Source organism: Sarcophilus harrisii, chromosome 2 (genome assembly GCF_902635505.1).
Source record: "Sarcophilus harrisii chromosome 2, mSarHar1.11, whole genome shotgun sequence".
In the NCBI taxonomy this organism is placed as follows: domain Eukaryota; kingdom Metazoa; phylum Chordata; class Mammalia; order Dasyuromorphia; family Dasyuridae; genus Sarcophilus; species Sarcophilus harrisii.
Window position 1 is genome coordinate 515620225 of NC_045427.1, and position 12434 is coordinate 515632658.

The window sequence follows — 12434 nt, forward strand, 5'->3', positions numbered from 1 at the left end:
AAAGGTTCCAAATTCTAGACCTGGCAACTCTAGGAAAGGCAGAATAATAGTGGCAACAATGACAATGATGATAATAATGTCAATATCACTGATGATGATGATGATGATAACTGACGATATATACTGATAGTTTGCTAAGTAAGCAACTAATATTGATATGTATTTTAAAGTCTGCCAAACACTTTATATACATTACCTCAGTGGAATCTCACAACTCTGTGAGAGAGATGCTACAGGTATTAACTATTTTACAGATGAGGAAACCGAGGCAGCTCTAAACTGTATGAACTCTGCCAGCACCCAAGATGCGTGACCTTTCTACTAGCAATTTCACCCCTTTGTGGGAACATCAAAGGTTCCTCATGTATCACATGGGAAAGTCTTGCAGTGAGGACCTGATAATATACTGAAAGCACTTTGTAACATATAATAGATTTAAAGGCACTTTGCAAAGGATAAATAAAGAATTAATGCAAATGTAAGGGGTTATTATTCCCATCTTTGCCACAGCATGGGTGGAGGGAAAGCATTATCATGCCCTTATTCTAAGAGAAGAGACTGAGAGAAGTTGAAGAACTTTGTTCATCACAGGACAGGAGGGAAGTCAGGAATGGAAGGGAGGACCCACTTACCCAAGCTGAAGAGATTGACTGCACCATAATCCAGGAAGTAACATATGTGTCTGGCATTCTTGGACATGGAGCTGAAGGTGTGGGCACAGCTGGAGGCAAAAGGGTATATGAAGCTGGTACTTAGGTAGACAAGCAGAGGCCAGGAGTAGCTGTCATTCCAGAAATCAACCATGTACAGGGTATCCATAAACCTCCACATGAAGTACCTGAAACACACATAGTGTTCCTCCATGTTAGCCAAGATAATGCAAGACAACCTTTCCAATTACCTTTTCTATGATTAGGACAAAAGGTGATTTTTTTTCAGTTTTTTTTCCCTTTTGTAATTTTCCCTGATGACTATACAAAGTACCACACCCAAAATAGAAAAGTGTGCTTGGAAAAGAAGTCAGAAATAGAAGCAGTTTTTAGAATTCAGAGTATCTCTGATATACAAAGATAATATGGACAGATGCATACATATATCATCTTATACCTGTTTGACCTTGAACAAAGCTTTGGAGAACCTTTCTAATGTTCATTTTTCTCATCAATAATAATAATAATAACTCAAGTTAAAGAAGGAAAATGGTTAAACTGGATAATTAGACTAATTAGAAGTCCCTTCTAATTCTAAATCAATAATTATTGGATCCTAGGATCAAAGAATGGGAAGACACTCTAATGATACCATTCAGCTTAACCCTTTTAGCTGTTTCCTTATCTATGAAGTAAAGAATTTAGACTAGAGGATTCTTAAGAGCCCTTTTAGTTCAAGAATTCTTCTATCCCCTATTTATAGAGACCTCCTTAAAACATTCTCCAGAAGTTGTCTTCCCTTTAAAATCTCTAGGGAAAGAGAGATAATTAACAGGCTCTTTTGGAAATGATGTTTTCTAGGGTTTTATAGTTCTAGGAAATCTACCACATTTCCAAACCTAAATGTTTTTGTACTTTTAAGCCTGTTTTTACCTTGAGCCATACTTTGAGACTTTCATAGATAATATTTTAGATTTAGAAGAAGTCTTAATGGCTGTTAAATCCAAATCATCCCTGAAATCAGAATTCCCAATCAAGCACGTGGTTATCCAGCTTTGCTTGATGAGCTCCAAAGCTCACCATTCAGCATTCCAGAACTGAGAAGCACCATTCTTCTTTGGGATAGTTCTAAGTTTTAGGATGTTGGTTTTATTTTTTGTTTTTTTCCCCTCTTCCAACATCTTCCACTTAATTCTGCCCTCTAGGGCTCAACAGAATGAAGCTAATCTCTCTTTAAGAACAGTCCTCCAGACTCTCTCCCCTTAAATCTTCTCTGCTTCATATCCTTCTCCTCTCCCCTTAATAATGCAGTCTTAATTCATGATATAACTTAAGAGTTCATTCTCAGGATCATTTCCCCTATCTCTGTTCTGCTCTTTGTAAAATCAGATATATGTCTTTGTAAGATGCTTGGCAATTAGCCCAATGAACTACCCTATAGAAATTCCTCAAGTGTTCTCTAAATTGGGGAAGCACATGATTATACCCACTATTGATAAGTTTATTGATCACTGTGACTCAATTCCACCCCCTTATTCAAAAGACAAATTCTTTAATCATTGCAAACAAAGATAAGTAGAATAGTAAATGGTGTGGAATGTAGAGTCATGAAAATTATGGATCCAGATCTTTTCTAGCAGATCAGCTTTCATTTCCTCATCTGCACAATGGGTATGATAAAAACACCTACCCCATGGGGGAGTATTGTGTGGATTAAAATGAGATAATACATTTAAAGTGCTATGTAGACCTTTAAAGTTCCATGCACATGTTAGCTATTAATGTTAGCTCCTATTATAAAAGGAAAAGATTATCTAACCCAATTCCTTCATTTTAAAGAAGAGAAAACTGAGGCCCAGAAAGGGGAAGTGAGCTAATATGTCACACAGACAGTTAGCAGTACATCCTGCACTATTAACCAAGATCACCCTGACTAGTTCTCATGCTTTCTCGAGTTTTCTACTGTCTCTTCTAAAGATAAATAAGGGAGAAATTTCTCTTTTCCAAACTCTTGTCCCTGGATCTATGAACCTTCCCTCCTCTGCGTCTTCTCTGGCAGTTACTTCTTGCCTTCATCCTGCTCCCTGCTATCCACCTATAGACTGGTACAAATGTATAATTGAGCTTCTTGACAGATCAAATTTTTTGGTACACATGTATAGCAGAGCATTTAGTCCGGTGCATTATATATAGTATAGATTTAATACATATTTGTTGAACTGCACTACTGATTTTTTCATTAGAGTTGACTCATAAACATCAATGAACTTGGTTCAGGGTTAGAATATTTAAAAGCTCCTTCCAGGTGTTCCCTGTTGTCATCTCCTAATCCATTCTACCACCATGGGGATTATTTTATTTTTTATTAGCAATTCTCTACTCCTATATCCCCAGGTCTAAGCTGGGCTTTTTCAGCCCTTGTGTTCCTAGAGAAAGCAAGACATTTCCTAGCTGGTCACCAGGCTCATAAGCTCACAAATCCAGAGTTGGGAGGGACTTTAGGGATCATCTAGTTCTATCTCCCATTTTATAGATGAGGAAACTGGGGGTGGGGTAAAAGGGTTGAACTATTTTGCCCAAAATTCAACATAGAAAATAAAAAAACAGAAAAGATTTGAACCTATGTTCTCAGAATTCAAGTTCAGTATTCTTTCCACTGTATATAAAACACCCAGAAGTAACATTTCAAACTTTACCCCCCAAAAAACACTTTCTTGCAACATTCCAATAAGGTAGAAAACAAGAGTTTTATTGTTGCCATTTTTAGATACGGAAATCGAGACTCAAAGATATCAAAGGAACATATTTTTTACAAATTGAGGAAACTGAGTCCCAGGGAGGTGAAGTGACTAATTTTCCCAGGGTCATGCAAGTAAACAATAAGGAATAGGATCATCTGATTCCAAATTCCCTGCTTTTCCTACTATATCAGATTGTTTTTCTTTTGGTTCATCCCTTTTGCCGTTAGGTCCTAAGAGCTCTCTCCGTTCAACTAGACCAGTGTCTCCTCAGGTTTAGCTCAGAGGTAATCTCTGATAAGTATTTCTCCTCTGTATTTAGATCTTGTCTTTCCTAATTTCCAAGCATTTCTTAGGTGCTATTATCATTTGAGTCCATCTCTGTTCTTTTCTGAATTGCAAGTATTCTGAAGGAAAGAGCCCCAGGCTGAGAATCATGCCGAAAATACCTTATCCCTTAGCCCCAAGTCTGCAACTAATTAGCCAATTATATAACTTTAAGCAGTATACTTCTTTAAGATTGTTTCCTCACCTATAAAATGAGGTTATGGGAGTGATTCCCGGGGCTCTTATCCAGCTCCAAATTTTAGGAATCTCAAGTTACACTACTATCTGTTGCCTCTAGTGCTGTTTCCACCCTTCATAATGACTTTGGGCAAAAACCAAAAAAGCAAAACCCCTATAAATTCCAAAGATTTGTCTTTGGCATTTACTCTCCTGCTTTCTGACACAACTCTCTCATATACTTATAATCCTGTGTTCCACTGCCATGCAGGCCTTGCTTGGAGTTGGTAGTTATTAGCCTCATTAAAGTGTCCGCTACTTAATATATAACAATTCTCCATAAGTTATCTGTACTGTAAGAGGGAACTCTTGCTGCCTAAAAACTATCCAAGATCCAGAGGAATGAATATCTCTGTTGTTCAGCATTCAAATCATATGTAAACCACTACCTAAGGTAAGGCTGACACTGCCTTCTACTGGCAAACAATTAAAAAAAGTTCTTCCTCTTCTCCCACCTCCCACCTCCACTCCTCATCATCTTGAATTAATTTCTGCTTCTAAAGAGCTGAGGATAAGAGGCTGGAAAATACCAGGAGGGGAGTAAGTGTGTCCAGATGTTGAGGGTTTCATTGGTCATTTGGAAAAGGCTGAGGACGCAGGCAGTGGCCGAACTCTGAGGATGCCGATAGCCAAAAATTATGCCCCGTTCATGGAACACCTGCAAGGAGAGGAAAAGAATATTTCATTCTGTTTACTTACTGTTGGAAGTCCCAGGATGCCTTAAAAACTTGGGGCACATATTGAAACCAGGAAATAACTTTGTTCTAAACTGTGATAAGTATAGGAAAACTTCTTCTCAATCCCTGAGCCTACAAAGCCATTATCCTCTTCCCTCTCTCCCTTGCTTCCTTCCTTCCCATTCCAAGAAACCTTCCCAATCTTCCTGGAAAAGTGGCACGTCTGCCCTCTCTTTGCAAATAACCTACAATGAAGTTACCCTTTTTATGTACATAGCACAAACACTTTTGACTTTCTGTCCAGGTTTGTGTCCTTATTGCTGTTATGCAGTCACCCTCATGGCCCCATTTGCCTTCCTAAGTATTTGTGTCTTGATATATAAGCCCCAGATGGCATGGGCTATGGGAGATTCTATCTAGGTAGTAAGTTTTTCAGTTCAGTAATAAACATAGCAGGGCACTTCACAAAGGCCTTTTGATGATGGTAGTAGTGATGAATGGATGATGGAGGTGATAGTGATGATGATCAACATGTTGGAAACCAACCACTTCAAGATAGGCTCAATCCTATTCACTATCTTCAATTAATTCAGCTTCAACCCTTGCTTAAAAAGATAAATCAGCTCTTTCAACATAATTGAGACAATTTTCCAAGAGTTGTAGGGAAAACAGAGTGGAAATAAATAGGTAAACTCTATTTAGAAGTGTTCAGATTTTATCTGAATTCAGATTAAGACCAAGGAAGAATTAGAGCCAACTAAAATGTCTGCTTAGTTCAGCCTTCTGTTTGGAAATTATTTTGATGTTCTCATGCAAGAGCTTTAGACAAAAATTAAGAATCTTAGAATTACTTTATTAGTAGGCCCTCAGAGATCATTTAGTCCAACATCCCTAAAGCATGAATCTCCTTCATCACATTCAAAACAAGTAGTTTAGTGACAGAAAACTGACTCTTGCTTCCAGCTTCTTCTAACTTAAGAGATTTCTAAGAAGTTTTTCCTTATTTAGAACTAAAATCTACCTATGTATAACCTAGTTCTTCTCCGCAAAGCCACATAGAGAAAAAAATTAGTTTTTTACAAGACAGTTATTTGAAAACATCTTTTCTATTCCAGGCTAAACATCTCCAATTCCTCCAACCAAGTATCATGCAATGTGATTCTGGGAGTCTCACTGCCCTGGATGCATTCCAAGTCATCCATTTTCCTCTTAAAATGTGGCTAAACCTTCCCAGCAGATTAGCAAAGATGACAAAAATGGGAAATAGCAATCATTGGAAGAGTTGTAGAAAGATAGCCACACTTTTGGTGGATCTGTGAATTGATCTGATCATTCTAAAATGCAATTTGCAACTATTATCTCCAAAGTCACTAAACTTTGTATCCTTTGACCCAGCAATTATTTGGCTATGTATACTATGTAAATTATTATTTGACATGTACATCAAGAATGACAAAAACAGAAAGGACCCAAATATATAAGAATAGTTGCAGCAGGACTAAAATGTTCAGCAAAAAACGGGAAACAAACAGGAGCTTGCCAATTGGGAAATGGCTGAATATGAATGTAATAGAGTTTTATTGTGCTCTAGGAAATAACTGTGATGGATTCAAAGAAGTATGGAAATACCTATATGAATGTGTGCCGAGTGAAATAAGCAGAACTAGGAAAACAATTTACTCAATAAAATAAAAACAACTTGGAATGACCATGAACTCTAATCAAAGAGGCAAAAAATTATGACATAAAAAAGATATGAAATACACTCTGGATGAAATACATTCTCTGGAGATGATGGACTAGATATAAAGAATTAGACACAAATAGTCATGTCCAATATGTTGATTTGTTTTGCATGACTATATCTATCCACTACAAGTCTTTTATTTTGGGCACTGAGAGAAGGGGGAAGAGAATTAGGTAGTTATAGACATGGATCAAACATTTTTGATATATGCAGAAGGAAAAAAGTATAGAGGGTAACACAAATAGAGTAATTTTATCATACTTTGTTAAATTTCATATGTTTTACATATATGTATACTTAAACACAAAATATTTAACAGTTCATAGTTTCATATACAATCCCTTTTCTTGTTTGTTTGGTTTTTTTTTGTATCTTGAAATGCTTGTATTTGTTAATGGTTACTAAGTTCACAGAAAAAGAAAAAGGTTTTAATGTGATACCCAGATCTGAACACACTGTTCCAAATGTATTCTGACAAGTGCAGTGACCATTATCTCCTTGAAAAGGTTCACTTCTGGTGAAAACTACTTTAACAAAGATAATAAAAGCAGAAAATCACAATTATTGGAGGGTGTAAAAGGTTAAACATAATAAAACACTGTTTGTGAATCTGTTCTAGAATAATTGTAGTTAACAAGCCATTAAACTGCATATGCCCTCTGACCCAGTATATTATTAGCCATTTATTCCAAGGAGGTAAAGGAGAGAAATATCTATGAAATTATTTATAGAACTCATAAACCTAATTTCCCCTCAAGACAAGAATAATAGTCCCTTATATTTGCATAGTAATTTAGGTTTATTGAAATGCTTTTACATCTATCATCTCAATTTATCCTCATGATAAACTTGTGAAACAGGCAGGATAGAGTTTACCATCCTCATTTGGCAGATAAGCAAAAGGCCCAGAAAAGTCAAATAAACCCCAAGACTGAATACATGGAATCAGATTCTAAGTCTCAGGATGGAGAGAAGAGAGGACAAGAGAGGGAGAAGCAACATCCCTGATCTCAAAAGACTTCCTTACATTCTCTTGCCCAGAAATTCAACAAGAAGAAGCACTTGTACATCTGCTAAATGTCCGACTCTGTGCTGGGTTGTTTGGGACACAAAGTCAAATGAAAATAGCTCTTGTCCTCCAGTGTTTTGCTTTCCATTGAACACAGATGGGTAAACACAAAATATATACTCCGTAATTTAGGATAGTAAAGCACAAGCCACTTAAGGATCAGACAGCTCTGCTATAGAGAGCAGCAGCTAATATTGTACTTTATATGGTGAAATACACTTTTAACTTGCAAAATTTCTTTTCCAAGTGACTGCAATCTGCTTATTTGCCCTTAAAAGAAACCTAAGCATTTTCTGTTTCTAAATAGTGCCTATTGCCATCACTATAAAGTGGCTTATATATGAATAAATGAAAGGAAGAAAGAATGAAAAATGTTTATTAAGCGCTTGCTATATGCAAAGTACTATACTAACTGCTGGGGATACAATTATAAATGCAGGACAGTCTGTGTTTGCAAGGAGTTGGCATTTTCATAGGGAGAAGCAATGCATTTAGGTGGATTTGGCTGCAGGGCTCTGAAGGTGCAGCAGCCTTGTAGATGGTAACATATCCTCTTTAATGTCATTTCATAATCCATTGAATCCATGGTGGTAAAAGGGACTTTAGTGGTGAGAACTTTTTTTCCCTTTTGTTTCTTCAGTGGCTATGGATGGCTGTGGAGGAGTCAGATCGTAGCACCTGTAGAGGTAGCTGTCAGGTCAGCAGTTCCGTGAGGGAGTAACTCCTGGACAATGGCTTCAGGAGACTGGGCTGGAAGGAGAGCCGGTGGTTTGAGGGGTGCTAGTGCTCCCAGAAGTCTGTGGCTCAGGGTTCTGGGATGTGTCCACCAGGATCCGGGGGGACTTTGATCACTGTGGTTTGAGCCACTTGGCACCTGCTGCTACCTCAAACAGGCGAGCCTACCTGCCCCCTTGGTGGCAGTTGGTCATCTGTAATGGGTAGCCTCTCCTAATGAGGATTAGAGGCTGGTGGTCTGAGAAGAACTGATGTTCCAAGGCTCTTGGGCTTACCAAGATGAGATTCAATGTGGAAACAAATCAAACAGCAGGTGAGAGGGTGACCTAAAAATGTTATTTACCCATGAACCCCTATTATACATGAAAAGTTATCTTCCTTAATTTGGTAACTTTATAACTCATTTAACCCCAGAAAAACAGTGAGAAGATAAAAAGTGACCTTGCTGAAGGGCATCTCTACTTTCTGTTGGAAAAGCACAAGCTTTTGTTTTTTCTACAGCATCTCTCCTCTTGCCTATGCTCATTTTTATTGCAATTATCTTTGCATCCCAGCAGAAATCATAGATCCTTCTCATTACCTGTTCTCTACTCCTAAAAAGGGTTGTGGGTCCTTCTCACAATTCTTTTATTTCCTGCTGTTCAACTCTCTTCCAGCAGATAGTGCTAGTTTCTTCCTCTCTGAGTACAATCTCAAGCAACTGGACTATTCTAGTGATTAGTCTGAAGTTTCATCAGACATTAAGTGCCTTCAATCTATTGGAAACTGCTTTGTACCAAGGTCTCAGGGCCAAGTCTCCATAAAAAGGCGTCCTTCAGGTGGCTGAGGTAGTATCAGGTCTTCCTTGGACCATTCAAATTGGTCTCTGTTTTCTGCAGTGGCTAAGTTAACAGAGTCTCTCCCAGAAACCCGGTGGTTCGCTCCCTATTCCTATAGGCACTTCCCACTAAGTCCTATGGAGTCCAGGGAGGCACTCCTGCTTTGCTTCTGTTTATCTTTCCTTCTCCAGTCTTTCTCCAAAGCTGCTAAGCCAGCCTCAAAAGGGAAAGGAAAGGAACATACCTGTACCCAGACCAGAAACCTCTGACATAGAGGGAGAGAGACAATGTCTCCATACATTTCTAACATTAGTTGCAACTATGCAACTAATTCCATGACAACTCTTTTTCAAGAGCTCTCCCCATAATGGTCACCCTCTTTGGGACATGTTCCAGCTGTTCAATGTGGTGCCCAGATCTAAAGAAAGTATTACAACATTTGTCTCCTGGCTCTAATGGATACAGATATTGTAAAACTATAACAGTGTTTCCATTTGACTTTTTTTTGTATCTGCTGTCAGCCAAAGAAGACATTTGCATCTTTAATGGGTGTAAATTGGAAAATTCAGATCTGGAATTTCCTGTCATTGGTATCTCATAGCCTCTAGTTTGCCAAAAACAAAGAGAAGTGTACATAAGTTTACAGCTAGGACAGCAACAGCTAATTGTAGCTTTTGTAGGAGTCCTGACTCATTTTGTAATAGGCCAATGGCCTTCAATGTTTCCTACACTCACACCAATCTGAAAAACAAATTTCTCTGCACGTTTTAAGAGTATTTTCAACATCTTAACTGGAATCAAATAGCTTCATCAGCTTTTAGGGAAAGAGTTTGGCATTTTGCCTCATCTGATCTCCCATCCTTAGAGGAGAGTTCATTTAGAAACTCATTTTTTTTTTCTGGAGAAAGTCATAAATCATTGGTAATCACCATAGTGAAATCTCTGTTTGGATCTCTTTATAATATCCTCTACCATGAAAGTCAGCAACCCATTCTTTGCCCTTCATGAAGCAGCCAGGCCAATTCCTTATTGAAATCCAGCAGAAATGGATACAAACACAGGAATGAAGGGAAACAACAGTTTCTTTGTCATTAAAAGTAGGTACATGAATTCATGGAAGAGCTTTTATGTGGATTGAGTTAATCTAAACTTTATGAAGGGACTAAACGGAAACCATTGGGGAATCTTTCATGGAGGCATTTTCCAGCCAAGAAGTCCATTAAATTCCTGTGAAACTTTAAATTGTAATCCACAATCCTAAGCAGAAGAAGCATTAGGATATAGTAGAAATAGCATCACCTCTGAAGTCAATAGACCTACATTCAATTCTTTCCTCTGATGCTAACTACTTTTGCCATCCAGACAAGTCACTCACCTTCCCTCGTCTTCAGTTTCTTCAGCTGTAAAATAAGGGGGTTGAGCTACATATTCTTCAAGGTTCCCACAAGCTCTAAATCTATGATCCTATAGGCAATCTGTTTTATGATGTAAGATAGCCTGATGGCCACACTTCCTCCTAGGAGTGCCTAACGAACATAGAGTCATAGGCTTTTTACTCTGGAAAGGACTCAGAGATCATTTAGGCCAATCATCTCATTTTCTTAACTCAGACTTAGGGAGCAGTTAAGGAAAATATAGTAAAACCACATTCATAGAGTGATCCAATGTCTCATTTCAGGGGAGTAAAAAAAAGTTTTATTCAAAAAAATCCTTCCCCATCTATAGGCTGACACCCAAATTCCTCTATTCAAGTTTCCTAGCCTTGCAAAGTTGAGCCCAGTTAAATCTTAAATTCTCCCAGGAGTTGGGGAAGTCCTGTTTAGAGCTGTTGTCGGTCATTTGCATCTCCATGTAGAAGAAGACTGAGGACAGGTTTTGATGAAAAGGAAGAAAAGAAAATATGAGAACAATGAGCAGCTAAGGGGAAAAAATGGGAAAGGAGCCAACCCAGACAAAAGGTAGAAGAGAAGATCGCAGGAGAAGGACCCACAGGCAGACTTTACTACTGTACTAATAGCCCACCCTCATCAAATCTAGCGCAGGGCTCCAACCCGATTCTCCCCAAATCCTGCAGCCAACCTTTTTGCATAAAATAAGGGTCACTTACCTGGGGCACTTGATCTATGCTGAACAACTTGGGCAGCTTTAGGCTCAACATCCTGGGTTGGTACCAGCCTCTCCTCCTCAGGATCTTCTGGTCAATATTCTAACATGACCCAGAGCAATGTACTTTCTTCCTCAATCCCTTTGGGTCTTCTGCCAAGTTCTGGTTCCAAAGCCCCTAATGCTTTCTTGCTAGGGAGAGAAAACAAGGGGAGACTATGAAAACAACCTGTTCTTGTCTTACCTTTTTTTAAACTTATGTTGGTTTGTCCTGGCAACCAGATAATGCAGGAGATAGACTATACCACTTGACTTCTGTCTGTCTCAGTTTCTCCAACTGTAAGGGGGGGGGAATAGTAGCACCTCTCTCAGGATTGTTGTCAGAATTAGATGAGATATTTTTAATGCAGTGTCTGGCACAAACCTAAATGTTACTACAGGATAAACTAGACAAATAGCTAAAACTAGAATCTTATCATAGTTAACAAGTGATGTATAATATGGAAGGAATAACCTGGGTTTGTTTTTGGTGATATTTTGTGACTTAACTTTTACAAGTAAACTCAAGGAATTTTTGCTTTGTTCTATTGCTTTGATATAATAATTGAACTAATACAAATGACTACAAGAATTGAGATAGTCTTGCTTTTCTATAGTATAGTGCCCAGCACATAGTAGGTACTTAAATAAATGCTCATTGCTTCATTGATGGTATTATTTCTGTGCCTAAACTACTTCTTTTCTATCCAAGAGAGGTACCACTAATGAATTGGTAGTAGTGATTAGATCAAGGGACATCAAACTTTTGTTCTCAGTATCTTGATATCATTAAAAATTTTCAAGAAGCAAGGGCAGCTGTTTGGCATAGTGGATAGAGTATGAGTCCTGAAGTCAGGAGGACCTGCGTTCAAATGTGACCTCAGATACTTAACACTTCCTGGCAGTGTGACCCTGGGTAATAATCCCAATTGCCTCAGGGGAAAAACGATTGAGGATCTATCCAAAAAGTTTTTGTTTATGTGGGTTATATTTATAGATATTTAATATAATAGAAATAAAAACTAATTTTAAATGTGTAGACCCCCTGAAAGGGTTTCAGAGTTCCCCCAGAATTCTCTGGGTCACACTTGAAGAACCATTGCCATAAATAACTAAGCAACTTCTTCAAGAGAAGATCCTAAAATCTCAGAGGGAGAATAAGCAATGATGCTTGGGAGAGGCTGCTGTTCAATGGTCCACCTCACCTAATTTAGTTATTCCTTTGTGTGGTACCAAGAAAAATTAATAAGGCTACCGTATAGTGTTCTGCCACTTGTTCTCTAAACACAGACCA

General features: G+C 38.2%; 1 protein-coding gene across 4 annotated transcripts in view; it reads right to left on the minus strand.

Annotated features, from left to right (window-relative positions):
- The window catches only part of PAQR5 (progestin and adipoQ receptor family member 5), a 76459-nt gene that overhangs the window by 20200 nt on the left and 43825 nt on the right, over positions 1–12434 (minus strand). Inside the window, exons 2-4 of one of the 4 annotated variants that reach the window (XM_003755687.3) lie at positions 11106–11293; positions 4483–4610; positions 633–838 (exon numbers count right to left, since the gene is read on the minus strand). In XM_003755687.3, the coding sequence (XP_003755735.1) occupies positions 633–838; positions 4483–4610; positions 11106–11156 (385 nt within the window). In that variant the 5' untranslated portion in view covers positions 11157–11293. The other 3 variants (XM_031955309.1, XM_031955308.1, XM_031955310.1) reach the window with 3 other exon arrangements.